Consider the following 26,668-nt stretch of genomic DNA (forward strand, 5'->3'; position numbering starts at 1 on the left):
CCCAACTCTGTGGAAATCGCATGGGCCTCAAGTGTAATCCATGCTTGAGACCTGGTTTCAGGAATTCTAATTCTAATATTGATGAGTGATGATAAATGAGAAGGTAGTTTATTCAGAAGTGCTTTATAGACAAACACGAGAGCATGTTGTTCTCATCTCATGGACAGCGAAGTCCAACCCACATTTTGATATAGAACACAGTGGTGAGTTCTGTAGCTAGCACCCATAATAAACCTAAGTGCGCAATGATAAGTAGCATCCAGCGATTTAAGTGTTGATGCCGTAGCATGCATGTAAATAATATCTCCATAATCTATAACAGACATAAAAGTAGCTTGCACAATTTGTCTTCTATTTGTAGAGGACAAACATGTCCTGTTCATATAGAGGAAGCCTAGCTTGATTTTTAACCGTTTACAAAGTTCGTCAATATGCATTTTAAAAGACAGTTTATCATCCAACCATATCCCTAAGTATTTATATGCAGAGACCTGATTAATTCGAGAACCATCTAAGCTCGTAAGTGCAAGTGTATTTTAAACCAACTTTTTGAACCTATTAAAAATCATAAAATGTGGTTTCTTTGCATTTAAAACAAGTTTCAGCTGTATAAAAGACCCTTGTAATATTTTAAAATCTGTCTCCAATAGTGATAATGCTTGGTCAGCCGTTGAAGCGATAGAGTACATGACAGTGTCATCAGCATATAAATTAATTTGATACTTTCTTATCTCATCACTGATATTGTTATCTCATCACCGATATTGAGAGTGAACAGTAATGGACCAAGTATAGAACCTTGTGGGACCCCTTTAACCAACTCCAATGGCTTCGACTAGATGCCGTCGACTCTAACAGCCTGACTCCTATCCTTTAGATAGTCATGAAACCAACGACAGGCATCCAATTCCAGTCCTATTGACGACAGCTTACCCAAAATTATTGCTTGGTCTACAGTGTCAAAAGCTTTAGATAAATCTATGAACAAGGCGGCACAGTACTTTCTGTTATCTAGGGCATTAGTAATGTCATTTACAACACGTACAGTGGCCGTAATAGTACTGTGTTTAGGTCTGAAGCCAGATTGATTACTAGAAAGAGTATTGTTAACAGTTAAAAAATATTGTAGTTGCCTATTCACCAATGACTCTAGAATTTTAGCCAAACAGGAGAGCTTAGAGATGGGCCGATAATTATCCAATTCACTACCATCATCTCCCTTGAGGAGTGGTAAAACAAAAGCTGTTTTCCAAGATTTAGGAATCATTCCTACGACAAATGTTTGATTAAAGATATGCGTCACTACACCAGCAATAATAGGTGCCGCACACTTGAGTAAATATGGATCCAGATTGTCAGCGCCTAATGATTTCTTAGAATCTATAGCAGATAGTGCAGATAAGACCTCATCTTCTGTGACTTTTTGAAAATTAAAAAATGGCTTACTGTTTTCCACATCAGCTGAAGGTCGAGGGACTGAAACAATAGAACGGTCAGGATCATGTTGGCCATTTTTTCTTTCAAAAAGAAAACCAGCAGAAATAAAATGCTTATTAAAAACATCACACATTTCAGTTCAGTCACTGATGATCCCAGATTCCGATGTAATTTGCGAGTGAGTTAACAGTTTTCCAGAATTTAGCGGGATCACCAGCAGACTGTCATAGCATCAAGAAAATACCTAGATTTTGCCTTTTTTATTCCTCCGGTCCATTTATTTCTCAATTGCCTAAAAAGCAGCCAATCAGCTGTTTCACCAGTTTTCCTCGCTAAGGCCCATACTTGATTCTTTTGCAGAAAAAGGATTTTCAAATCACAGGAGAACCAAGGATTAGTTGTTTTTTTTTACCCTAAGTCGCTTTAACGTGGCGTGGTTATTAGCCATAAAGGTAAAAATTTATGAAAAGAAAGAGAACGCTAAAACTGGGTCCATTATGCAGTTTACGGATAAAAGCTCTGAATAATAAAGGTCATGGATAAAGGCTTGCTCTGAGAAGTGTTTATAGTTTCTCTTTTGAATTATACGGGGGTCAGGGTTTTTTAGCCTAGTATCTCTGATACACGCAATAGGGCAGTGGTCACTGATGTCATTAGAAAATAACCCACTAGCTATATATTTGTGAGGTGTATTTGTTAAGATAAGGTCTATTAATGTAGATTTTCTGGGGTCTTTTGGATTAGGATGGGTAGGTATAGTTATTAGTTGAGTAAGATTTAGCTTGTTACAAATGTATTTTAATTTAAATGATGCTGGCATCAGCCAGTCCAGATTGAGATCTCTGATAATCAATAATTCAGAGTTTGCATAATTAGACATTAACTAATTTGCATAGAGCAGATACCGGAGCTGAGGGTGGGCGATAAACTCCCGCTAGCGTTAGCGTTAATAGAGCATTATGACCAAGGACCACATTTAGAACTAAGCATTCATAATGTTTCGGAACAGAAATTGAAATGGACACAGTGACATCTAGGTTGCATTTAACATATATGGCAATACCTCCACCTCTAGCCACTCTGTCTGCTCTGTAGACATTATACCCAGCTAACAGAACATCTGAGTCTGGAACAGAGACACAGAGCCAGGATTCAGATATCCACCTCTACCCACTCTGTCTGCTCTGTAGACATTATACCCAGCTAACAGAACATCTGAGTCTGGAATCTGAATCCTGGACAGCCAGGATTCAGATATAATCATTATGTCAGCATGTGATTGTGAGACCAGTATTTCAATCAAATCTAGCTTTTGGATCAAGCTTCTAGCATTCAAATGAATAATTCCTAGGCCACTATTTCGAGAGCTCATATCAGATGGAGCATTCAAGGTAATATTAGATGAGCGATGCTTCATCGTGTAGCTACTGACAGGCCTGAGTTGGATGGAGATGAGATTACTTCTAACTGTATCCCTCTGCCTGTATGAGGAAGTGGCAACACGGTACCTTGACAGTAGTGTAACAATAACATAAAATCCATCAAAAGTTTCATCCATGTTTGCAGCACCTGTAGAGCTATTTAAAGCTATGAGGGGAGCAGTGAGTATAGTCTGATGGGGAATCGACCAATTCCAAGTATCAACCCCCATGGCTATATATTGTCAATTCTCACATTGTCACGACTTCCACCGAAGTCGGTCCCTCTCCTTGTTCGGGCGGTGTTCGGCGGTCGACATCACCGACCTTCTAGCCATCGCTGATCCATTTTTCATTTTCCATTGGTTTTGTCTTGTCTTCCATCACACCTGGTTCCAATCTCATCAACATGTTGTGTATTTAACCCTCTGTTTCCCCTCATGTCCTTGTCGGTGATTGTTTGTTTGTATGTGATGTGCAAGTTATGTTCTGGTGCGTGACGGGTTTTGTACCCACTTTTATTATTTTGGTTTTTGGAGTTTTGTGAGCACATGTTAAACGACTCCGTTTATACCAAGTTCGTTCTCCTGCGCCTGACTTCCCTGCCACCAGCACGCACCCACTACACACATGCCCTGTATGAGGCTATAGTGAGAGCCAGGTTTGAGGAGAGAATGCTTGTACCATACCTATTCAGATGTAATCCATCCCGGAGAAATACATTTGGTTGATGTAGAAAAGCTGTAAAATTGTCCACATATTGTATGCTTATTGAACAACAATAACCTTTAAGCAAGATGTGTAGCTGGCGTATAAGACTGAAATGATTATCCGTAGAGCGTGTAGACGGGAATGGACCTGAAATAATGCATTGTTTACCTGATTTAAGTACAGTATGAATCAGTGATTTAAAGTCCTTTTTAAGTTGCTCAGATTCCTGTAGTTTAATATCATTTGACCCTACATGGACAGTGATAGCTGAAGCAGTTGGGTGTTCACTAATGAGTAGCAGGATCATACAGTCAATGTCCTGGATCCGGGCACCCGGGTAACAGATGGTCTCTGCTATCCTAATAGAAACATTTTGGATCATAGATGAGCCCACAATAAGGACAGTGGGACTACTGCTTGGTAAACATTTTTTTAAAGTTGTGTCTCTCTTGAGTTATCTCTTCCTCCTAGGAAGTTGTTTGGGGCTAGTTATAGAGCTGTTTCATTGTAATCTCCGACTCTTCCAATACCCGGTATCTGTTTCCCAGTTCCAAGGCATCACTTTGCCTTGGCGTTTTCCTGCCAAGGTTTTTTGGTTTCCGTACAGTAATCCATGGCTCCTGAGGCAGAGCAGAGGGAGTGGAGCAGACCGGGTGCTCGAGCACAGCTCCCGGTAATGGCCAAGGCTCTTCCAGCGGGACCAAAGCACGTCTCACAGCCGCAGGCTCCTCCGAGGCCGCGGTGACAAGCCATGGGCAAGTGGCTTCGTTCACAACATTTTTGTCGGACTCAATCAAAGAGTCAATCAGCTGTTTATCTTCTTTAATCTGATGAAGAATAGACACTACCCTCCAATTCAGCTATTTTCTGGGTCAGTTGTTGACAATTAACACATCCAGCGGTGAGTTTGGTCATTATTCTGAGTTGTTAGCTAGCAACGCTAACTATCTTTGATGTGGGGGTAGGCCCAAATCGAGCTAACACGCTAGCCAGCGTTGCGGCGCTACCGCGAGTCCAATACTATTTTCTTTGCAGATAGTCTGTTTGTAGTTCACTTGCTCCATGGGATTTTTTTCCAGCAGCAGTGCATCAACTACCTAAAACACATACATGATATTATAATTTATTCATACAATATTGTCGCTTTATCATAGGTAATCATGGTAAGACAAGCAATGATAATTGCCATTAATGGAAGCAGGTACGGGTAACTGCCAAAATAATGAAAACACTTGAGTAAATGAGGGATACAAACTGTATTGAAAGCAGGTGCTTCAACACAGGTGTTTTTAAAAGTATTTACATTTTTTTTAATTAACCTTTATTTAACTAGGCAAGTCAGTTAAGAACAAATTCTTATTTACAATGACGGCCTACCAAAAGGCAAAAGACTTCCTGCAGGAACAGAGGCTGGGATTAAAATAAATAACTAAATAACATGTAAATATAGGACAAAACACACATCACGACAAGCGAGAAAACACAACACTACATAAAGAGAGACCTAAGACAACAACATAGCAAGGCTGCAACACATGACAATACAGCATGGTAGCAACACAACATGACAACAACATGGTAGCAACACAACATGGTAGCAGCACAAAACATGGTACAAACATTATAGGGCCCAGACAACAGCACAAAGGGCAAGGGCAAGGTAGAGACAACAATACATCATGCAAAGCAGCCACAACTGTCAGTAAGAGTGTCCATGATTGAGTCTTTGAATGAAGAGATTGAGATTAAACTGTCCAGTGAGTGTTTGTTGCAGCTCGTTCCAGTCGCTAGCTGCAGCGAACTGAAAAGACGAGCGACTCAGGGATGTGTGTGCTTTGGGGACCTTTAACAGACTGTGACTGGCAGAGCATGTGTTGTATGTGGAGGATGAGGGCTGCAGTAGATATCTCAGATAGGAGGGAGTGAGGCCTAAGAGGGTTTTAAAAATAAGCATCAACCAGTATGTCTTGCGACGGGTATACAGAGATGACCAGTTTACAGAGGAGTATAGAGTGCAGTGATGTGTCCTATAAGGAGCATTGGAGGCAAATCTGATGGCCAAATGGTAAAGAACATCTAGCACCCTTACCTGCTGATCTATAAATGATGTCTCCATAATCTAGCATGGGTAGGATGGTCATCTGAATCAGGGTAAGTTTGGCAGCTGGGGTAAAAGAGGAGCGATTACAATAGAGGAAACCCAGTCTACATTTAACTTTAGCCTGCAGCTTTGATATGTGCTGAGAGAAGGACAGTGTACCATCTATCCATACTCCCAAGTACTTGTATGAGGTGACTACATCAAGCTCTAAACCCTCAGAGGTAGTAATCACACCTCACGCATTCTTCTTACCAAACCACATGACTTTTGTTTTGGAGGTGTTCAGAACAAGGTTAAGGGTAGAGAAAGCTTGTTGGACACTAAGAAAGCTTTGTTGTAGAGCATTTAACACACAATCCGGGTTAGGCGCCAGCTGAGTATGAGATCTGCATATAAATGAATGAGAGAGCTTCCTACTCCCTGAGCTATGTTGTTGATGTAAATTGAGAAGAGCGTGGGGCCTAGGATTGAGCCTTGGGGTACTCCCTTGGTGACAGGCAGTGACTGAGACAATAGAATTTCTGACTTTATATACTGCACTCTTTGAGAGAGGTAGTTAGCAAACCAGGCCAAAGACCCCTCAGGAACACCAATATTCCTTAGCCAGCCCACAAGAATGGAATGGTCTAACATATCAAAAGATTTGGCCAAGTCAATAAAAATAGCAGCACAACATTGCTTAGAATCAAGGGCATTGGTGACATCATTGAGGACCTTTAAGGTTGCAGTGACACATCCATAACCTGAGTGGAGACCAGATTGCATACCAAAGAGAATACTATATACATCAAGAAAGCCAGTCAGTTGATTATTGACACATTTTTCCAACACTTTTGATAAACAAGGCAAAATAGAAATAGGCCTATAACAGTTAGGATCAGCTTTATCTCCCATTTTAAATAAAGGACGAATCGTGGCTTCCTTCCAAGCAATGGGAACCTCCCCAGAGAGGAGAGACAGGTTAAAAGGTCAGAGATAGGCTTGGTGAGGATAGGGGCAGCAACCTTAAAGAAGAAAGGATCTAAACCATCTGACCCAGATGTTTTTTTGGGGTCAAGTTCCTAGAACTCCTCTAGCACCTAGGACTCAGTGACTGCCTGCAGGGAGAAACTTTGTAGGGCAGGGGAAAAAGAGTGAGAAGCTTCGGGGATAGTCGCATTAGAAGGGGTGAGAGATGAGGAAATGTTGGATGGGCAAGGAGGCATGGCTGAGTCAAATAGGAATCCTGACTTAATGAAGTAGTGATTAAAGAGCTCAGCCATGTGCTTCTTGTCAGTAACAACCACATCATCAACATTAAGGGACATGGGCAGCTGTGAGGAGGAGGGTTTATTCTCCAGGTCTTTCACCATTTTCCAGAACTTCTTGGGGTTAGACCCACAGAGAGAGAACTGCTCCTTAAAATAACTAACTTTGGTCTTCCAGATAGCCTGAGTAAACGTATTTCTCATTTGCCTGAACGAGAGCCAGTCAGCCTGAGTATGCATGTGCCGAGCCTTTCGCGAAATGCAATTCTTGAGGTGGAGTAACTCTGCAAAATCACGGTCGAATCAGGGGCTGAACCTGTTTTTAATTATTGTTTTCTTTATGGGGGCCTGTTTGTTCACAATACCACTGAAAATATAAAAAAAGAAGGTCCAAGCGTCTTCGACAGAGGGGATCAAGCTGATTCTATACCATTTTACAGAGGCCAGTTCATGAAGGAAGGCTGTGGTTCCTGAGTTAATTAAGCAATGAACATTCAATCATGTTTAGGGTCATGTATAAAAATGCTGGGCAGGCCATTACTTTGGCCATTATTGTGGCTACCATGTCTAAACCCCCATAGAATGACAAGGCCCCCATTCACAGGGCACAAGTGGTCACTGAATGGTTTGATGAGCATGAAAACGATGTAAACCATATGCCATGTCTGTCTCAGTCACCAGATCTAAACCCAAATGATTATGGGATATTCTGGAGCGGAGCCTGAGACAGCGTTTTCCACCACCATCAACAAAACACCAAATTATAGAACTTCTTATAGAAGAATGGTGTTGCATCCCTCCAATAGAGTTCCAGACACTTGTAGAATCTATGCCAAGGTGTTGAAGCTGTTCTGGCTCATGTTGGCCCAACATCCTGTTAAGACACTTAATGTTGGTGTTTTCTTTATTTTGGCAGTTACCTGTGTATTATCAAATCAAATGTTATTTGTCACATGCGCCGAATACAACAGGTGTTGATCTTACAGTGAAATGCTTACATATAAGCCCTTAACCAACAGCGCAGATTTAAGAAAAAATACCAACCAAAAAAAAGAAAAAGAAAAAAGAAAATAAATAAAAGTGACAAATAATTAAAGAGCAGCAGTAAAATAAAAATAGCGAGGCTATATACAGGGGGTACCGATACAGCGTCAATGTGTGGGGACATCAGTTAGTAGAGGTAATTGAGGTAATATGTACATGTAGGTAGAGTTATTAAAGAAACTATGCATAGGTAATAAACAGAGAGTAGCAGCAGTGTAAAATAGGGCGGGGGGGTGCAAATAGTCTGGGTAGCCATTTGATTAGATGTTCAGGAGTCTTATGGCTTGGGAGTAGAAGCTGTTTAGAAGCCTTTTGGACCTAGACTTGGCGCTCCGGTACCGCTTGCCATGTGGTAGCAGAGAGAACAGTCTATGACTAGGGTGGCTGGAGTCTTTCACCATTTTTAGGGCCTTCCTCTGACACCGCCTGGTATAGAGGTCCTGGATGGCAGGAAGCTTAGCCCCAGTGTTGTACTGGGCTGTACGCACTATCCTCTGTAGTGCCTTGCGGTCGGAGGCCGAGCAGAAGCCATACCAGGCAGTGATGCAACCAGTCAGGATGCTCTCGATGGGGCAGCTATAGAACCTTTTGGAGGATCTGAGGACCCATGCCAAATCTTTCCAGTCTGCTGAAGGGGAATAGGTTTTGTCGTGCCCTCTTCACAACTGTCTTGGTGTGCTTGGACCATGTTAGTTTGTTGGTGATGTGGACAACCTGCTCTCAACCTGCTCCACTACAGCCCAATCTTGAGAATGGGGGCATGCTCGGTCCTCCTTTTCCTGTAGTCCACAATCATCTCCTTTGTCTTGATCACGTTGAGGGAGAGGTTGTTGTCCTGGCACCACACGGCCAGGTCTCTGACCTCCTCCCTATTGGCTGTCTCGTCATTGTCGGTGATAAGGCCTACCACTTTTGTGTCATCTGCAAACTTAATGATGGTGTTGGAGTCATGCCTGGCCATGCAATCATGAGTGAACAGGGAGTACAGGAGGGGACTGAGCACGCACACCTGAGGGGCGCCCGTGTTGAGGATCAGCATGGCGGATGTGTTGTTACCCACCCTTACCACCTGGGGGCGGCCCGTCAGGAAGTCCAGGATCTAGTTGCAGAGGGAGGTGTTTAGTCCCAGGGACCTTAGCTTAGTGATGAGCTTTGAGGGCACTATGGTGTTGAACGCTGATCTGTAGTCAATGAATAGCATTCTCACATAGGTGTTCCTTTTGTCCAGGTGTAAAAAGCAAAACAGTCCTGTAGTTTAGCATCTGCTTCATCAGACTACTTTCAGATTTGCCAAATGGAGGGCGAGGGAGAGCTTTGTACGCGTCTTTGTGTGTGGAGCAAAGGTGATCTAGAGTGTTTTTCACTCTGGTTGCACATTTAACATGCTGATAGAAATGAGGTAAAACGGATTTGAGTTTTCCTGCATTAAAGTCCCCGGCCACTAGGAGCGCCGCCTCTGGGTGAGCATTTTCCTGTTTACTTATGGCTGTATACAGCTCATTGAGTGCGGTCTTAGTGCCGGCATCAGTTTGTGGTGGTATGTAGACAGCTACGAAAAATACAATTGAAAACTCTCTTGGTAAATAGTGTGGTCTACAGCTTATCATGAGATACTCTACCTCAGGCAAGCAAAACCTCGAGACTTAGATTTTGTGCACCAGCTGTTGTTTACAAATATACATAGACCGCCACACCTTGTCTTACCAGAGGCCGCTGTTTTATCCTGCTGAAAAGCTTAAAACCCACCAGCTTTTTGTTATTCATGTCGTCGTTCAGGCACGACTTGGTGAAACATAAGATATTACAGTTTTTAATGTCCCGTTGGTAGGATATTGTCATTATGCAAAACATGTTTTTCAGTATGTCATTGTCTTCAGCAGGCATCTCTACAGTAGCAGTGTACAGTAGTTATTTTCTTACCGTTAAATATTCCCTCTATGCCTTGGTAGCTATGCAAAAAAAATGGTCTTAGTTATTTTGTTGTTTCCACCCCAACTTAATGTGGATTTCTGACTGATCGACAGATAGCTCACCTCTTTTTTTGTCACTTTATATAGCCAGGGTATCAGTTTGCTTCTGTGTGTAATATCGATGCTATCCAAGGACTCAGACAGTGTCCCTTGTTCCTGGGCCTGTGCTGCTGACGCTAGGGGATTTCTGGGTAATGAGTGTGTGTCTGAAAAGTCCTCAGTCATCTGTTTTCCAGCAGGCAGCAGGTCGATGGGTGACACCAGAGACGCTACACACACCGAGCGACCTTGTCGCCGCAGACTCAAGGTTGCCATCTTGTCACCTATTGTGTCTGGATTGGAATGGATAGTATAGAGCTGCGTCTGTTTAGGTAAACAGAACTAGACAGACACAGGCAGGATTTCCTGCTTGATCAATAAACAAATGTAGCACAATATTCAATGAGAGATTCTCCCCTATAGGCTTTGTTATGGTTTCTGTTTTTCTGTATTTCTACACTTACCCTACTCTGACTCTTTTTTTTCTCTGCCCCCCTTCTTTTAGTAAGAGTTTTGTCTTAGATGAATTAGCTTGGGGGTAAACAGCCAGATCCTCCGTAGAGAAGACACTGTAGGAGCTGAGAGGTGTAGTGTGTCTGAGTGTGTCTGCAGTGTACTAAACAGTATGTTTATGGTGTGGTGTGTAGACCCACAGCATTGGGACACGCTTGGCTTAGCGGCTGTTGCTCTGAAGCCACAATATATAGGCACTTTAATTAATGTCTGAACTTTAACCCACATTCCTCCTCCTCCTCCTCCTCTCATCCCTCCTCCTCTTATCCCGCCTTCTCTCATCCCTCCTTTTCTGTGGTCGTAATGAGGAGAGGAGAACTCCCAAGCTGGCCATAATTAGCCAGTGAGCCAAACAACAGAGATAACTTGCCTAATAATTTATCTGTTTTGGCAAAGGCCTTGCTGCCTGGTGGTGTTTTAATCAACTGTCTGTCTGAGAGGGTGGAGACTAGAGGCCAGCCAAGCATACAGGGCTACTGCTTATTTCCCACACACAAGGCAAGTGTAGGCAAATTATCCATTCACAATAACGAACAGGAGAAGCCCAGGATACCCAGGACTGGAGTGGAATTTCGGAATTTCCTGTTCCCCTATTGGGGAGAGTAGAGTTAAACTCCGTCTAGAGGGACATTCTCTAAGAGACAATGCTGAAGCTCTGTATCATGAGAAAAGCAAATCAGAGGTCAAGAAAAGACAGCCCTGCTGGTGGGAAAAGTCAATCTCAGGTCGTCAAGCTTATATTATAGCATCAGGAGATGTGGCAAGCTACAGGGGTAACCATGACACTGTGGCTACATGGTGCCGCTCATGCCTGTGGCAGCCAGTGATCCTCTTTTCCCCTCATTTTGTTTCTCTGCTTTTTCCCAGAGAGTGCTGCTGTGGGTCTCCAAGGGATTTGTTACGTGACAATGTGAATGTTGTCATAAATATAAAGCAAAAAAGATTTACTGGGCCTGATAGAAGGTTGGGCTGGATTTTTGTTTGATTCTTGGCACCCGTGTGTGTTGATCAACGAAGCACTCTAGGTGAACTTCAGCGCTGAAAGACTGTATGTAACATTGGACTGATTCCCCAGTCACTCACCTACTTAAGCTAGCAGATGGTCTTGGTGAAGGGCAAACTACTTGTCTTGTTTTTGTTCTTGCATGGATAGCAGAATGATATTTCACTATCTGAGTGTAAGCTAAAGGCCCTTTCCCTGTCTCCTCTGACCTTGCATTTGGAAAAAGGACAGAGAGAGAGAGAGAGAGAGAGAGAGAGAGAGAGAGAGAGAGAGAGCGAGAGAGAAACTGACCTCTAGTTGTTGTTTTTCAACAGTAGTCACATGTTATCTGTAATGGTGAGAAACTAACTGGTGTCTGAGAGCTGACCTAGAGAATTAGAGCATGATGTACCACGCCACGGTCTCATGATGTCCACCTGACTGACCCATCAACTCCATTACCCATCAACCCCTGGTGCTCCCTGTCTCAGGTTATTACACAAAGTACCATTCTGGGGTTTTCTAAATGGAATGTCTAGTCAGTTGTTGCATTTGAATTATCCATTGTTCGGAACCCCACATGTTATATCATTTATTGCTGCTATAGATGCACATTTCCTTTTTGCAATTTTGTCTAGCTATCCATAATATTATCATGCCATGGTCAGGAAGGTATCATGCAACGGCTAGTAGTGGCAACCGGTGGCAACCAGTCTGTGTTGTCGCAGCAAACAGTTTTTCCTGTGGTGGGTAGGTGGGAAAAGAAGGGCAACAGGCAGCCGATGTTTTTAGCAGAGGAGCTGTACAACGTTCCTCACAGTAGGAGGTCTGACTGAGGCACCCGCACACTAAATAATACCTGTGCTGAGAAGGATGGAAGGGTGTGTGTGTTGGTGGGTGGATGGGTATAAAATGGCAGCAGTTTTACGGGCGCCGGTCTGTGCATATTTGTAAACAACAGCTGGTGCCGAAATCATAGGAAGTCTCTAGATTTTGCTCGCCTGAAGTAGAGTATCTTATGATAAAATGCAGGCCACACTATTTGCCAAGAGAATTGGCATACTTTTTGTGTCTGTTTATTTACCACCACAGACTGATGCTGGCACTAAGACTGCACTCAGTCATCTGTATAAGGAAATAGGCAAACAGGAAACCGCTCACCCAGAGGCAGCGCTCCTAGTGGCCAGAGACTTTAATGCAGGGAAACTTAGAACAGTTCTACCTAATTTCTGTCAACATGTTAAATGTGCAACCAGAGGGGAAAACATTCTAGATCACCTGTACTCCACACACAGAGACGCGTACAAAGCTCTCTCTCGCCCTCCATGTGGTAAATCTGACCACAATTCTATCCTCCTGATTCCTGCTTACAAGCAACAATTAAAGCAAGAAGCACCAGTGACTCTGTCTATGAAAAAGTGGTCAGATGAAGCAGATGCTAAGCTACAGGACTGTTTTGCTATCACAGACTTGAATATGTTCCGGGATTCTTCCGATGGCATTGAGAAGTACACCACAGTCACTGGCTTCATCAATAAGTGCATCGAGGATGTTGTCCCCACAGTGACTGTACATACATACCCCAACCAGAAATCATGGATTACAGGCAACATTCGCACTGAGCTAAATTGTAGAGCTGCCACTTTCAAGGTGCGGGACTCTAACCCAGAAGCTTATAAAAAATCCTGCTATGCCGTCCAACGAACCATCAAACAGGCAAAGCGACAATACAGGGCTAAGATTGAATCGTACTACACCGGCTCCGACGCTCGTCTTATGTGGCAGGGCTTGCAAACTATAACAGACTACAAAGGGAAGCACAGCCGCGAGCTGCCCAGTGACACGATCCTACCAGACGAGCTAAATCCCTTCTGTGCTCGCTTCGAGGCAAGCAACACTGAGGCATGCATGAGAGCATCAGCTGTTCGGGACGACTGTGTGATCACGCTCTCCGTAGCCGACGTGAGTAAGACCTTTAAACAGGTCAACATACACAAGTCTGCGGGGCCAGACGGATTAACAGGACGTGTGCTTCGGGCATGTGCTGACCAACTGGCAGGTGTCTTCACTGACTTTTTAAACATGTCCCTGATTGAGTCTGTAATACCAACACGTTTCAAGCAGACCACCACAGTCCCTGTGCCCAAGAACACTAAAGCAACCTGCCTAAATGGCTACAGACCCATAGCACTCACGTCCGTAGCCATGAAATGCTTTGAAAGGCTGGTAATGGCTCACATCAACACCATTATCCCAGAACACTAGACCCACTCCAATTTGCATACTGCCCAAACAGATCCACAGATGATGCAATCTCTATTGCACTCCACACTGCCCTTTCCCACCTGGACAAAAGGAACACCTGCGTGAGAATGCTATTCATTGACTACAGCTCAGCGTTCAACACCATAATACCCTCAAAGCTCATCACTAAGGTAAGGATCCTGGGACTAAACACCTCCCTCTGCAACTGGACCCTGGACTTCCTGATGGGCCGCCCCCAGGTGGTGAGGGTAGGTAGCAACACATCCACCACGCTGATCCTCAACACTGGAGCCCCTCAGGGTTGCGTGCTCAGTCCCCTCCTGTACTCCCTGTTCACTCATGACTGCATTGCCAGGCACGACTCCAACACCATCATTAAGTTTGCTGATGAGACAACAGTGGTAGGCCTGATCACCGACAATGACGAGACAGCCTATAGGGAGGAGGTCAGAGACCTGGCCGGGTGGTGCCAGGTCTCTGATTGTGGACTACAGGAAAAGGAGGACCGAGCACGCCCCCATTCTCATCAACGGGGCTGTAGTGGAGCAGGTTGGGAGCTTCAAGTTCCTTGGTGTCCACATCACCAACAAACTAGAATGGTCCAAACACACCAAGACAGTCATGAAGAGGGCACGACAAAGCCTATTCCCCCTCAGGAAACTAAAAAGATTTGGCATGGGTCCTCAGATCCTCAAAAGGTTCTACAGCTGCAACATCGAGAGCATCCTGACTGGTTGCATCACTGCCTAGTACGGCAACTGCTCGACCTCCGACCGCAAGGCACTACAGAGTTTAGTGTATATGGCCCAGTACATCACTGGGGCTAAGCTGCCTGCCATACAGGACCTCTACACCAGGCAGTGTCAGAGGAAGGCCCTAAAAATTGTCAAAGACCCCAGCCACACCAGTCATAGACTGTTCTCTCTACTACCGCATGGCAAGCAGTACCGGAGCTCCAAGTCTAGGACCAAAAGGCTTCTCAACAGTGTTTTTACCCCTAAGCCATAAGACTCCTGAACAGGTAATCAAATGGCTACCTGGACTATTTGCATTGTGTGCCCCCCGCCCAACCCCTCTTTTACACTGCTGCTACTCTCTGTTTATCATATATGCATAGTCACTTTAACTATACATTCATGTAAATACTACCTCAATTAGCCCTACTAACCGTTGCCCCTGCACATTGGCTACCCGGACTATCTGCATTGTGTCCCGCCACCCACCACCCGCCAACCCCTCTTTACGCTACTGCTACTCTGTTCATCATATATGCATAGTCACTTTAACCATACTTACATGTACATACTACCTCAATCAGCCCGACTGACCGGTGCCTGTATATAGCCTCGCTATTGTTATAGCCTCGCTATATACTATATAGCCTCGCTACTGTATATAGCCTCGCTACTGTATATATCCTCGCTACTGTTATTTGTCTCTGTCTTTTTACTGTTGTTTTTATTTCTTTACTTATCTATTGTTCACCTAATACATTTTTTTTTACTTAACAATTGCGCTGTTGGTTAGAGCCTGTAAGTAAGCATTTCACTGTAAGGTCTACACCTGTTGTGTTCGGCGCACGTGACAAATAAACGTTGATTTGATTTGATCAATGAGGGGGGAGAGGGGCATTTAAGGAGACAGAGAATGACCTACATGCCTTTTCAGTTAGCTCCTTTTTCATTTTGTGCTCATTTCAGCAACAACAAAGAAAATGCTAACAATGACAACAATAGGAGAAATGTCTGTTGGTTTAGTGAACAGTATCTGACTAGGAATGGTTGTGTGTTTTGATAACAGAGCACCTAAAGTGAAGAAACTGCTGATCTGATCCTGACTCTCAATGGCCCCTGGCCTCAGGAATGCTACAGGAAAGGAAAGGGGGAGAGAAGAGGGAGGCAGGAAATACTTTTGTCTTCCGTAGCCATTTGAAATAGATTGCCTTTTTTAGTCATCCTGTGAGGCTTGGTTTGCTTTACTGGAAATATTCTCTTACACTCCCTAACAGTGTGACACTGTTCATAGAAGATGGCCCAGTTTATCTTTCTATTTGATCAAGGGCAATTTTGAAACAAACATATATTTGTCTTGCTCTACAAATAGTAAATAACATAATTTGTGTAGGTAAATGTAGCCTTGATCTAATCGAGACGGACTGAAAAGAATTTGGCCCTCAGGGGACTAATAATGTAGAATTGAATTGAACTTAACAATTGAATTCACCCATAATCAGGTTACCAGCCAAACTACAGTAGTACTCCACTATTGAGGTGATGGGTGTGCATTTTGTACCTATAATCCATTGTATCTCAAATGAATTGTTTATATGATTATCAATGTTAAGGCAGTCTATGGTTAGGGTTAGTGCTACTGCTGTAACAAAAATGTATTACCGGTCTAGGTTTAGGGACTTAATATAGGGCAGGGGCATAAACAACATGGCCCCCCTTCAGCTCTGAGGAAAACACTACAATATCATGTTTCCTGCACCCCCCAACCCTCAGACCCCTCCTATAGCCAATGGTGCACTCCTTCTTGGGTTGACCAGTTAGATACAGGTTAATCAACACCAACCATTTATGGGGTCTTCAAGGGGGGGATCTCTATACTCTAACTTCCCATCTAGCTGTTCTCACTGTCAAGGCCTGAAGGCTTCTAAATGGACATCTTGATTTCCTCATACAGCAGCACATGGGCCATAAATACATTAAGCCAGGGTGAATATCCTACTGTACACAATAAGGACATATGGGATCGTTTTATAACAGGCTGTATTCATTGAGATTATGGAGAAGCAGTTACACCGGTAACAGACTGTTGTAGGACCATGAAGCATCTATGGAGCATCACAGCTGTTATGCAGTGCTTTCCATTAATGAATGACCATATACAGTGTACTGTAGCTTGCATCAAGACATCAATAGGACGCAGTGTATGTTTTCATGTGGAGTGTTTGTCTTGGGTTGTGTCCATGAGTACTCTAGGGTGTGTGTGTGCGTTCATTCGTGTGTGTGTGTTGTGTTTATGAGGGGCCCTCAGAGTTTTGCGGGGGTGAGCACGAGGGGTGTTACGGGTGTGAGGGGAGCTGGTTTGAAATGGATCTGGCTTCCTGCATGTAATAACACTGGAGTTGGATGGCATCCAAGGGGGTTTAGATATGCAGGCACTTCCAAAGGAGACCCCCCAGCTAGCTTTGAACACAAGAATACACACACTGCTTGTATTAACTCTGTCTCTCTCTCTGTCTCTTTCTCTCAGGAGGCCTTTGTTGAGCTCTATGACAGACAGAGGGACTCTGTGTTCTGTTCGTGGCCGTCCATCAAGACCGTCTTCGGCCTGGCTGCACTGGGGGCCGCAAGCCTTACCATCGGAGCATACCTTACACAGAAGTGAAGGAGTTCTCCTTTTCTCTCCCTCTTTTTTTGTACTCCCTCCCTCTTTTGCTACTTTCTCTTTTCAAAGGCAGCCCTGCCCCCTCCGAGACGATCCCGAATCCCCAACCTGCATGTCTTCAAAGCCTCTCTCTTTCTCTTTCTCTCCCTGTTCTCGAAAAAACTCCCTCTTTCTTAACCCTCACTTCAAAAACAAAGATGCAAATCAAACAACAGCAGGAAACAGAGTCACTGCCCACACAGAAGAAAACATGTAATGAAAGCCGCGCCGTTTAACTGTAATCACAGAAAGATTGGAGAGACAACTGAGGGCTTGACAAGAGAGGAGAGGAGGGGCGGGTTTGGCATGTGCCGTTTTTGTTCGGACTACTAGTTGTAGCATGAAACCTTTGTGTGCTCGTGTAGATTTGTGTAGCATGTGTCGGGGTGGCAAAAGAAAGTATATATTGCACCTCAGGCCTCCCTTGAAGGATTTACTAATAGGAGTGCAAGGACATTGATGATTCAACCGCTTGCACCAAGGTGATGGCCCCGACCCAGGTTGTTAGGGCGAGGAGCCCTTTTTGAACTGTGTGCACTCTGTGTACCCCCTTCAACCCACCTTCAAAGGACTTCCTCCACACAACAGCAGCTCTGAATGTATAATGGGAGGAGTTCGCCGCTCACCAGAACGGTGTGTCTCTCCACCCACCGCTTCTACACTGCAATATACCTGGAGCATCACTCAACTCTGAACACACAGCATCGTTATACATACATGTATAGATACAAGGTCTCATCAGAACGTCATCTAGGTGCCACAGATGCAGCTTGCTCTGCAGAGATCTGAGAGAGAGCTGTTGGACTGTGGATTGGAGCCTCTTTTTTTGCATTTGACCCATATGAAATGTAATAAGAGAGGATAGAGGGAGGCATTGAAGGAGTGAAAAGCAGGTTAGTTCTAGCGTTTGGCAGCCCAAACCCCTGTTTTATCAATCAAATCAATCAATCAAATGTATTAATAAAGCCCTTTTTTACATCAGCCAATGTCACAAAGTGCTGCACAGAAACCCCGCCTAAAACCCCAAACAGCAAGCAATGCAGATGTAGACGCACGGTGGCTAGGAAAAACTCCCTAGGAAGGCCAGAACCTTGGAGGAAACCTAGAGAGGAACCAGGCTCTGAGGGCTGGCCAGTCCTCTTTTGGCTGTGCCGGGTGGAGATTATAACAGAATATGGCCAAGATGTTCAAACGTTCATAGATGACCAGCAGGGTCAGATAATAATAATCAGATGTTACTGACAGAAAGTGAAAAATATGATCCCACCTAGCTGGGTTTCTGGCTTAGTCGAGATCAGAGAGGGATAGAGGGAGAGAGGTAAATACAGAGAAAGAAAGAGAACGTGTGAGAAAGAAAAAGAGGGAGCAGAGAAGAGAGTCAATGTGGGCACACAGAAAGAGAACAAGGAGTTTTAGGAACAGACAATGCTTGGGGACAAACACAAGAGGTGGATTCATTCCATAGGTTCAGTGACAGTGAGCCTCCCTCTCCAGAAGCTAGACACACCACTACAGCCACTACAGCCTGCAGGAAGAACTGACTCTCCCAGAAAGGCATGGATCAGTTTGGCCTCACGTCACTCACTCACTGTGTCAGCATTTTGGATGTCTCTGGCTGCCTCTCTTTGTAGTTCTCTTTATCTTTCTCTCTATCTCTCTTGGTTTCTCTCTCCCCCCTTGCCTGTACAGTATGTCTGACCAGAATTCATGGCCTCACCCAAGCCAAGCCACTGCTATAAGGGGACTGAACCAAACCGCCAATTCTCCTAGAACATGTGTCCTCCAGCTGCTGCTGTTGCTGGGCTCCTAGCTAGGGGACAAGAGGCCCTCCCCACAGGCCACGTTAATGGTTGATTCCACATTTAGGACGACCATGTTGGAGACACAGTAAATCCCAGTGTGCACCTCTCACAGTATCTCGAACCGTATCAAACTCTCACAGCAAGAAAAATCCCTGTTGGACACAGAGACTCTGTACTGTGTTCGAGTGAAGTGGTGTCCATTGTATTCCCAGTAACTGAGATATTTGAGCACCCTTTGTGAGGTTGGCACCGGCTGGCACAGAGCACAACATCTCTTCAGAGTAAACAATCATTTCCAATAATGTTTTATGTGTTTGTCTAGCGTCTCGGAAAAGCTTAGGGCTCTATTCAATCCGTATCGCTGAAGCGATACAGATGGCGTGACAGAAACGTAAAGGTATTTTCTGATTGAGCCGACATATACAGCGTTTACCGTGAATGCAGTCTCCGCCAATGCGGGAACATTACCTTTAAATTTCAATTGGGCTTTTGCGCTGAACTTTGGAGATCTGGATTGAATATAGCCCTTACTATCCATAATATGTACTCTCTTGCTCTCTCTTTCACATGCGCGCACACACACACACACACACACACACACACACACACACACACACACACACACACACACACACACACACACACACACACACACACATGTTTATGTAGATAAGTGTAAAGAGCATGTTGTTGAATCATCTAAATTATGTGTAGACTGTCATGTGTAGACTGTCATGTGTAGACTGTCATGTGTAGACTGTCACTTGTTTTAACAAAAAATCAAAAAAAAATCTCATTCTTCATTAATGTCTTCTTACATCAATGCAAAAAAAAGAAGGTAATCTGACGTTTTCACAGAATTAATATTCACTATGTGTACCCATATTTACTGTATATCAGAATAGGACAATGTTACATATACCAACTTCTGATTTTTATTTATTGAGCGGTACCAGAACACAGATATTTAAATCATAGATGGGACAACAAGTTAAGATCATGGAGACACTCAAGTGTCTAGAGAAATTGTATCTTTAGTTTTATTAATGGAACAATACACTATTTGGGGCTGCTATTGTATCGAACGTAACATTGAATAGTGACTTTCTGTGTAAGACGTGTTCATTTTGGCTTAACGCTGCTAAACTGTATAGTCCTGATTTAACTTAACTCACAGCTTCAAACTGCCACACAGATACAGTATCGTTATAGAAAGCTGTAAACCAAAGTTAACCTGTAAGTAACGTTGTGTTAATAGAATATGAAGATGTAGCATGAAGAGATAAACACATGCCAATTCACTTTTACTCCTTTCAAAGAGTGTCAGAGTCAGATTTTGCAGTCTATCTGTGGAAGGGTTGTTGTAAAGACATTGAATGCGTCCCAAACGGCAGCCTATCCCCTTGATAGTGCATCACTTTTGACTAGGGCCCGTGGGGCTCCAGTAAATAGTAGTGCACTATGTAGGAAATAGGACATCATTTGGGGCACAAGTAAATATTAGCCTGCTTGGTGTTGTTCATAACGTTTCAGTAGATACTGTAGCACCCGAATGCACCCAACTGTATATATGGTAACCTGTGCTTTAGTGATATGTATGTATGGTAATTGTTAACATAATTATGAATTCCTTCTCAAGTTTATGTAGTGGCAGAAAACAGCCTCCACATCTTGTGCTTTTTACCTGCTAGATTCTATCATCATAACCATGGGTACTATTCTTTTTCTACAATAACATTAGTTGTGAATCCCCCCTACTCATGATAAACCCTCAATGGATATGTACATAGAAAAATAGAAAAACCTTTTTTTCAGTACTGTAGTCTTGTCCAGACCTTTAGATAATTAGTCATTAACTTGTTCATAATTCAAAGATGTGTAATGGTTTTCCATGTTCCCTTCTGTAATTCTGTTTAAATGATTGTAGCCTACCTGACACCATGGTTGTAGCGTTGTAAATAGAATCCTCAGCCTGTGGCACTTAAAAAGGTGAAAGAAAATGCATTACCGTTGTTTACTGCTAAGTATGTACTCACAATAAGCTAGCTGGGATCATGTTGTTCCCAATAAACCACATATTTCCTGCAGTCTGAGATGTGTGTTTCTGCATGTGGTCTGGTATTGTTTTGGCTTGTGATATACAGTACACTGAGTGTATAAAACATTAGGAACACCTGCTCTTTCCATGACTGACCAAGTTTCAAGTTTTAATGGCACTCACAAGTGCAGTGAAATGCCTTTCTTGCAAACTCTAAACCCAACAATACAGTAATCAATAACAATGTAATTCCAAAAATAACAAGGCAGAACAAAAACACACAAGATATAAAGATAAGAAGAACACAATAAAGTAAGTAAGCATACTATGTACAGGGTCAGTTCCAGTACCATATTTACAATGTGTAAGGATACTGTATCGATAGAGGTAGATATGTATAGGGTTAAGGTGACTAGGCAACCGGATACATGATAAACAGAGTAGCAGCAGTGTATATGATGATTGTATGTGAGTGGGTGTTTGTAGAGTCAGTAGAAATGTATGTGCATATTATGTGTGTGAGCAAATGATAGAGTGTTTGTATGTGTGTTGGAGTATCAGTGTGCGTAGTGTGTAGGGCCCTGTGAGTGTGCATAGAGACAGTGCATAATTAATTAAGAGTAAAATACAAAGTCAACTCAGGTGAATCCAGGTGAAAGCTATGATCCCTTATTGATGTCACTTGTTAAATCCACTTCAGCCAGTGTAAATGAAGGAGAGGAGACAGGTTAAAGAAGGATTTTTAAGCCTTGAGACAATTGAGACATGGATTATGTATATGTGTCATTCAGAGGGTGAATGGGCAAGACAGAAGATTTAAGTGCCTTTGAACGGGGTGGTAGGTGCCAGACGCACCGGTTGGAGTGTGTCAAGAACTGCAACACTACTGGGTTTTTAATGCTCAACAGTTTCCCGTGTGTATCAAGAATGGTCCACCAGCCAAAGGACGTCCAGCCAACGTGACACAACTGTGGGAAGTATTGCAGTCAACATGGGCCAGCATCCCTGTGGAACGTTTCTGACACCTTGTAGAGTCCATGCCCTGACGAAATGAGGCTATTCTGAGGGCAAAGGGGATGCAACTCAATATTAGGAAGGTGTTTCTTATATTACATTTATGGAATAACTCTCTGTGACTAACATTTTTCTTTTTAATTGTCTCAAATATTTCATCCACCATGTCTGTGCACTACTACATCTATCGATCGAGAGAGAGACAGAGTGGGAGGGAGAGAGAGAGAGGGAGGGAGGGAGAGAGAGAGAGGGAGTGGGAGGGAAAGAGAGGGAGTGTGAGGGAAAGAGAGAGAGACTTTTATCAGAGGTGTGATCATAGTGCTTTTCCCTGTCTGTGTGGCTATGTGCTGTCTAGTCAGTGCATACGGGTGGCTGGGTCGACATGGCTGTCTGAGACCCACATCCTCCCATTCTTAGGGGCTCTGCAGAGGAACAGCAACCGCACCCCACAAGACATCAAAGCCGACCCTCCGAAACCTAGAGCTTGTCAGTCCTCGCCCCCTCCGACTGCTCTTTCGTGCAGCTAAATGCGACGAGTGTAAAAATCAAATGCCCCGAGGCCTGGTTTTTACACACTCTCCCCTCATCATTCATATCACATTTGTCTTCAAAGGCCAGGGTCATGTGCTCCTTCACACAATTACTGAAAAGCATGATTCAGTAAAACTAATGCTAAGAGAAAGAGAGACAGAAGGGGAGAGAGAAAGAATGAAAGGAGAACACTCCTCTCTCTCCATGCATATAAAATACATGACACTCCGAAGAAGGAGAATTTTAAATCACCCATACACTTTCAAGGGAACGTCCAGTGTGTGCATGTGTGATGGGCTGTCAGTTCAGGAAGGGGCCAGCAAGCCGATAAGCCCTCTTGCTTTAAGGCTACAAGGTATTGGCGAGATTTCCTCCTCACTGCCGGTTAGTAGAGGGGGGTAAAACTGATCTAAGACCAGTGTCCAGAAAAAGAATAGTTTTACCTTTGTAGTAAAGTCCAGAAGATCCATTGAGATTACAGTACCATTCTTACTCCACACACAGACTAGCAGATGCCTGTATCTACTGCCTGGTAATACATGGCATGTCATTTCTATAAATAAATACTGTTTTGTTGGTGAATTTGGAGCAAAATTGGAGCAAAACATCTTGTCTCATTTGGAGTGCCGTGAAACGACACTATTTATTTACATAAATATTCAGACCCGTTGCTATGAAACATGAAATTGAGATCAGGTGCATCCTGTTTCCATTGATCATCCTTGAGATGTTTCTACAACTTGGAGTCCACCTGTGGTAAATTCAATTGAATGGACATGATTTGGAAAGGCACAAACCTGTCTATATAAAGGTCAGACAGTTGACAGTGCATGTCAGAGCAAAAACCAAGCCATGAGGTCGAAGGAATTGTCCCAAGAGCTCCGAGACAGGATTGTGTCGAGGCACAGAGCTGGGGAAGAAATGTCTGCAGTATTGAAGGTCCCCAAGAACACAGTGGCCTCCATCATTCTTAAATGGAAGAAGTTTGGAACCACCAAGACTCTTCCTAGAGCTGGCTCCCCGGAAAAACTGAGCAATAGGGGGAGAAGGGCCTTGATCAGAGAGGTGACCAAGAACCATATGGTCACTCTGACAGAGCTCTAGAGCTCCTCTGTGGAGATGGGAGAACCTTCCAGAAGGACCACTATCTCTGTAGCACTCCACCAATCAGGCTTTTATGGTAGAATGGCTAGATGGAAGCCACTCCTCAGTAAAAGGCACATGACAGACTGCTTGGAGTTTGCCAAAAGACACCTAAAGACTCTCAGACCATGAGAAACAAGATTCTCTGGTCTGGTGAAACCAATATTGAACTCTTTGGCCTGAATGCCAAGCGTCATGTCTGGAGGAAACCTGGCACCACCCCTACTGTGAAGCATGGTGGTGGCAGCATAATTCTGTGGGATGTTTTTCAGCGGCAGGGACTAGTAGACTAGTCAGGCTCGAGGGAAAGATGAACGGAGCAAAGTACAGAGAAATCCTTGATGAAAACCTGCTCCAGAGCGCTCAGGACCTTAGACTGGGGTGAAGTTTCACCTTCCAACAGGACACAGCCAAGACAACACAGGACTGGCTTCGGGACAAGCCTCTGAATGCCCTTGAGTGGCACAGCCAGAGCCCGGACTTTAACCTGATCTAACATCTCTGGAGAGACCGGAAAATAGCTGTGCAGCAACACTCCCCATCCAACCTGACTGAGCTTGAGAGGATCTGCAGAGAAGAATGGGAGAAACTCCCCAAATACAGGTGTGCTAAGCTTATAGCGTCATACCCAAGAAGACTCGAGGCTGTAATCGCTGCCAAAGGTGCATCAACAAAGTACTATGTGAAGGGTCTGAATACTAATGTAAATTAGGTATTTACATTTTCTAGCATTTCTAAAAAACTGTTTTTTCTTTGTCATTATGGGGTATTGTGATGTCATTATGGGGTATTGTGTGAAGATTTATGAGGAAAAAAACAATTTAATCAATTTTAGAATAAGGCTGTAACCTAACAAAATGTGAAAAAATTCAAGGGGTCTGAATACTTTCCGAAGGCACTGTAATTACCAGTTGTGAAGTCGTATATGCCAGTTGGACGCATTCACATGCTTTGATCTCGAGAAACGCTGATTGGCTAATGGCCAACAAGTTGCGTCAACCATAAACTAAAAGTACAGCTATTATGCTTGTAAACAAATGAGGGCTCGTAAACTATAGTAATATATCTTTTTAAATAAATAATGTTTTGTTGTTACATTTAACTGCCGAAATGCTGCTATCAATAGTAATTTAATTAATAGGTGACGTCAGAGGTCACTTTTTGGAGAGGTGGAAAGTCAGGGATAATAGACGAGTTACCCACTAGTAATTACGACTTGGAGTGGCGTTGAAGTGGATTTTCCCAGTCGTATGTGGTAAACTTGGTTATGAATGCAGCATTAGCATCTCATACTGCTTATATTACACCGTCATCTTGTGGCTGGTGTTTAATAAATGCTTTGAAATGTTTTGGGAGTATCCTTTGCTTGAAAGCTGAAGTAGAACAGCTTTTGAGGGGCACCTTGGTGGTGTTTGCTGATCTGTGTATGGCCCGAAGACATTTTGTTCACTTTAAATATTAAAATCATGGAAGCAACTTCCTAATGTGTAAACTATTTCTGTCAGAGCCCTCCAATAGTTTCTAGCATGAAGCTTCGAAGACGAGGGGGAAAACACAAACTGACATTGGTCTCCTCTGAGCCTCACAGACTAAATATGTTTATGGTGCCATCAAAGTTAAGGGTACTCTCAGGACACGCGTGATGGTCAATCTTAGAACAGGTGCAGATATGCCTGCAGTGCAGCGCCACACCACTAGATGGTGGCAGTGTTCAGACATCCAAAGCAACGATGATTATCATTGAAGGCGTTATAGCCATGACAATCAAATAAGTTCCATCAGAGAAGAGCATAAGAAATGTGTTATACTGTATGACATTAAATGATTAATGTGTATGGCGGTTATCAAAATATTACATCAATCAATGTATTCAGGATTACCATTATATCAAATTGATTTACCCAAGCACTTTTAATTTGGCTTTCTTGCTCACTCAATATAAAACAGTTAAATATGTGTTGAAAATGTACCATAAAAAAGAACATATGCAGCAACACACATTACATAAAAATACAGTGTCATTGTTTATTTTGCTGCTTTTAGAAAAGTAAAGAACAACATTTATAACTGTTATAGTGTCATTTATCGCTTGCACATGTACAGTCATCTTGCTCTGAATACACATTTTCTTTGAATACAACATTTTCCTGCCACGTTATATTTACAAAAAGAATATTAAACTAGTCAGCTTAACATAATTTGTTTTAAACTTAGATTTAAAAATAAAAAATAAAGCTTTCTCTGGCACTTTTCTTCAAAACGTTGTTATTTCCAGTAATAGACCAGAGATGAGTTTTGTCAGAGTTGTGTACTCTGGCCACAGCACAGAAGACCAGTAGTGAGCAGGTCAGAATCTGCCATTTTCCTTTGCAAGTACATAAAGCAGGCAAAACACGTCTTAAAATAAGGCCTTTTTTTTATGTTCCGTCTCTCTTCACAGCATATTACTCATATAAAAATACAACCCCTCCCACCATTACAAGGTAAAGCATGAAAACCTGTCATTTCTCCTAAAGTGTGTATCATCAAGTCTAAGACGCTTTGACCATATCTGTCAATATCATAGGCATTGTTGCTGGAACAACGACAGAGCAGCATGATACAGAGCAAAACCAAAATATACATAGCTCTCATATACAGTCTCCAGACTGGCTCAACCTCACCCTGTGTCATCATTCCACCCTACTATAACCCTCCCACAATGAATGAAGCCCAGTTCCATTTAGACAAAGAGATGCTGGTCCTCAGGCATTAGAGCCCTTTTACATCCCTGTATCAGTCCAATCCAGTCCAGTGAAGTCCAGCCCAGCCTTCTGGTTTCAAAGTCTAGGGCATCAATACCAAGGGCTCTGGGCCCCATGTCTGAAGCCATAGAAGTAGAATACTAAGTTTTATGACAGCCTTCAACCTCAGTGGTCCCCACAGCTTTTCCCCTCTCACTCCAGCAGGCCCTCCTCTCTGCAGGCATCTAGGGGAGGAGA

At 43.3% G+C, this 26,668-nt stretch overlaps 2 protein-coding genes across 8 annotated transcripts in view; one reads left to right on the forward strand and one right to left on the reverse strand.

Annotated features, from left to right (window-relative positions):
* LOC115169669 (apoptosis regulator Bcl-2) overlaps window positions 1–18,048 on the forward strand; it is a 54,824-nt gene extending 36,776 nt beyond the window's left edge. Inside the window, exon 2 of the mRNA XM_029725529.1 lies at window positions 16,986–18,048. Within this exon, the coding sequence (XP_029581389.1) occupies window positions 16,986–17,120 (135 nt within the window). The 3' untranslated portion in view covers window positions 17,121–18,048. The remainder of the gene's footprint in view (window positions 1–16,985) is intronic.
* A 7,642-nt stretch (window positions 18,049–25,690) lies between these two features.
* LOC115169670 (5'-AMP-activated protein kinase subunit gamma-2) overlaps window positions 25,691–26,668 on the reverse strand; it is a 63,113-nt gene continuing 62,135 nt past the window's right edge. For all 7 annotated transcript variants that reach the window (XR_003870900.1, XM_029725533.1, XM_029725532.1 and 4 more), the window contains one exon: window positions 25,691–26,655. Coding sequence is in view for 6 of the 7 variants with exons in the window: in XM_029725533.1 (XP_029581393.1) it covers window positions 26,624–26,655 (32 nt within the window). In the remaining variant the exon portion in view is untranslated. The remainder of the gene's footprint in view (window positions 26,656–26,668) is intronic.

The sequence above is a fragment of the Salmo trutta genome, chromosome 31 (assembly GCF_901001165.1).
Source record: "Salmo trutta chromosome 31, fSalTru1.1, whole genome shotgun sequence".
NCBI lineage: Eukaryota > Metazoa > Chordata > Actinopteri > Salmoniformes > Salmonidae > Salmo > Salmo trutta.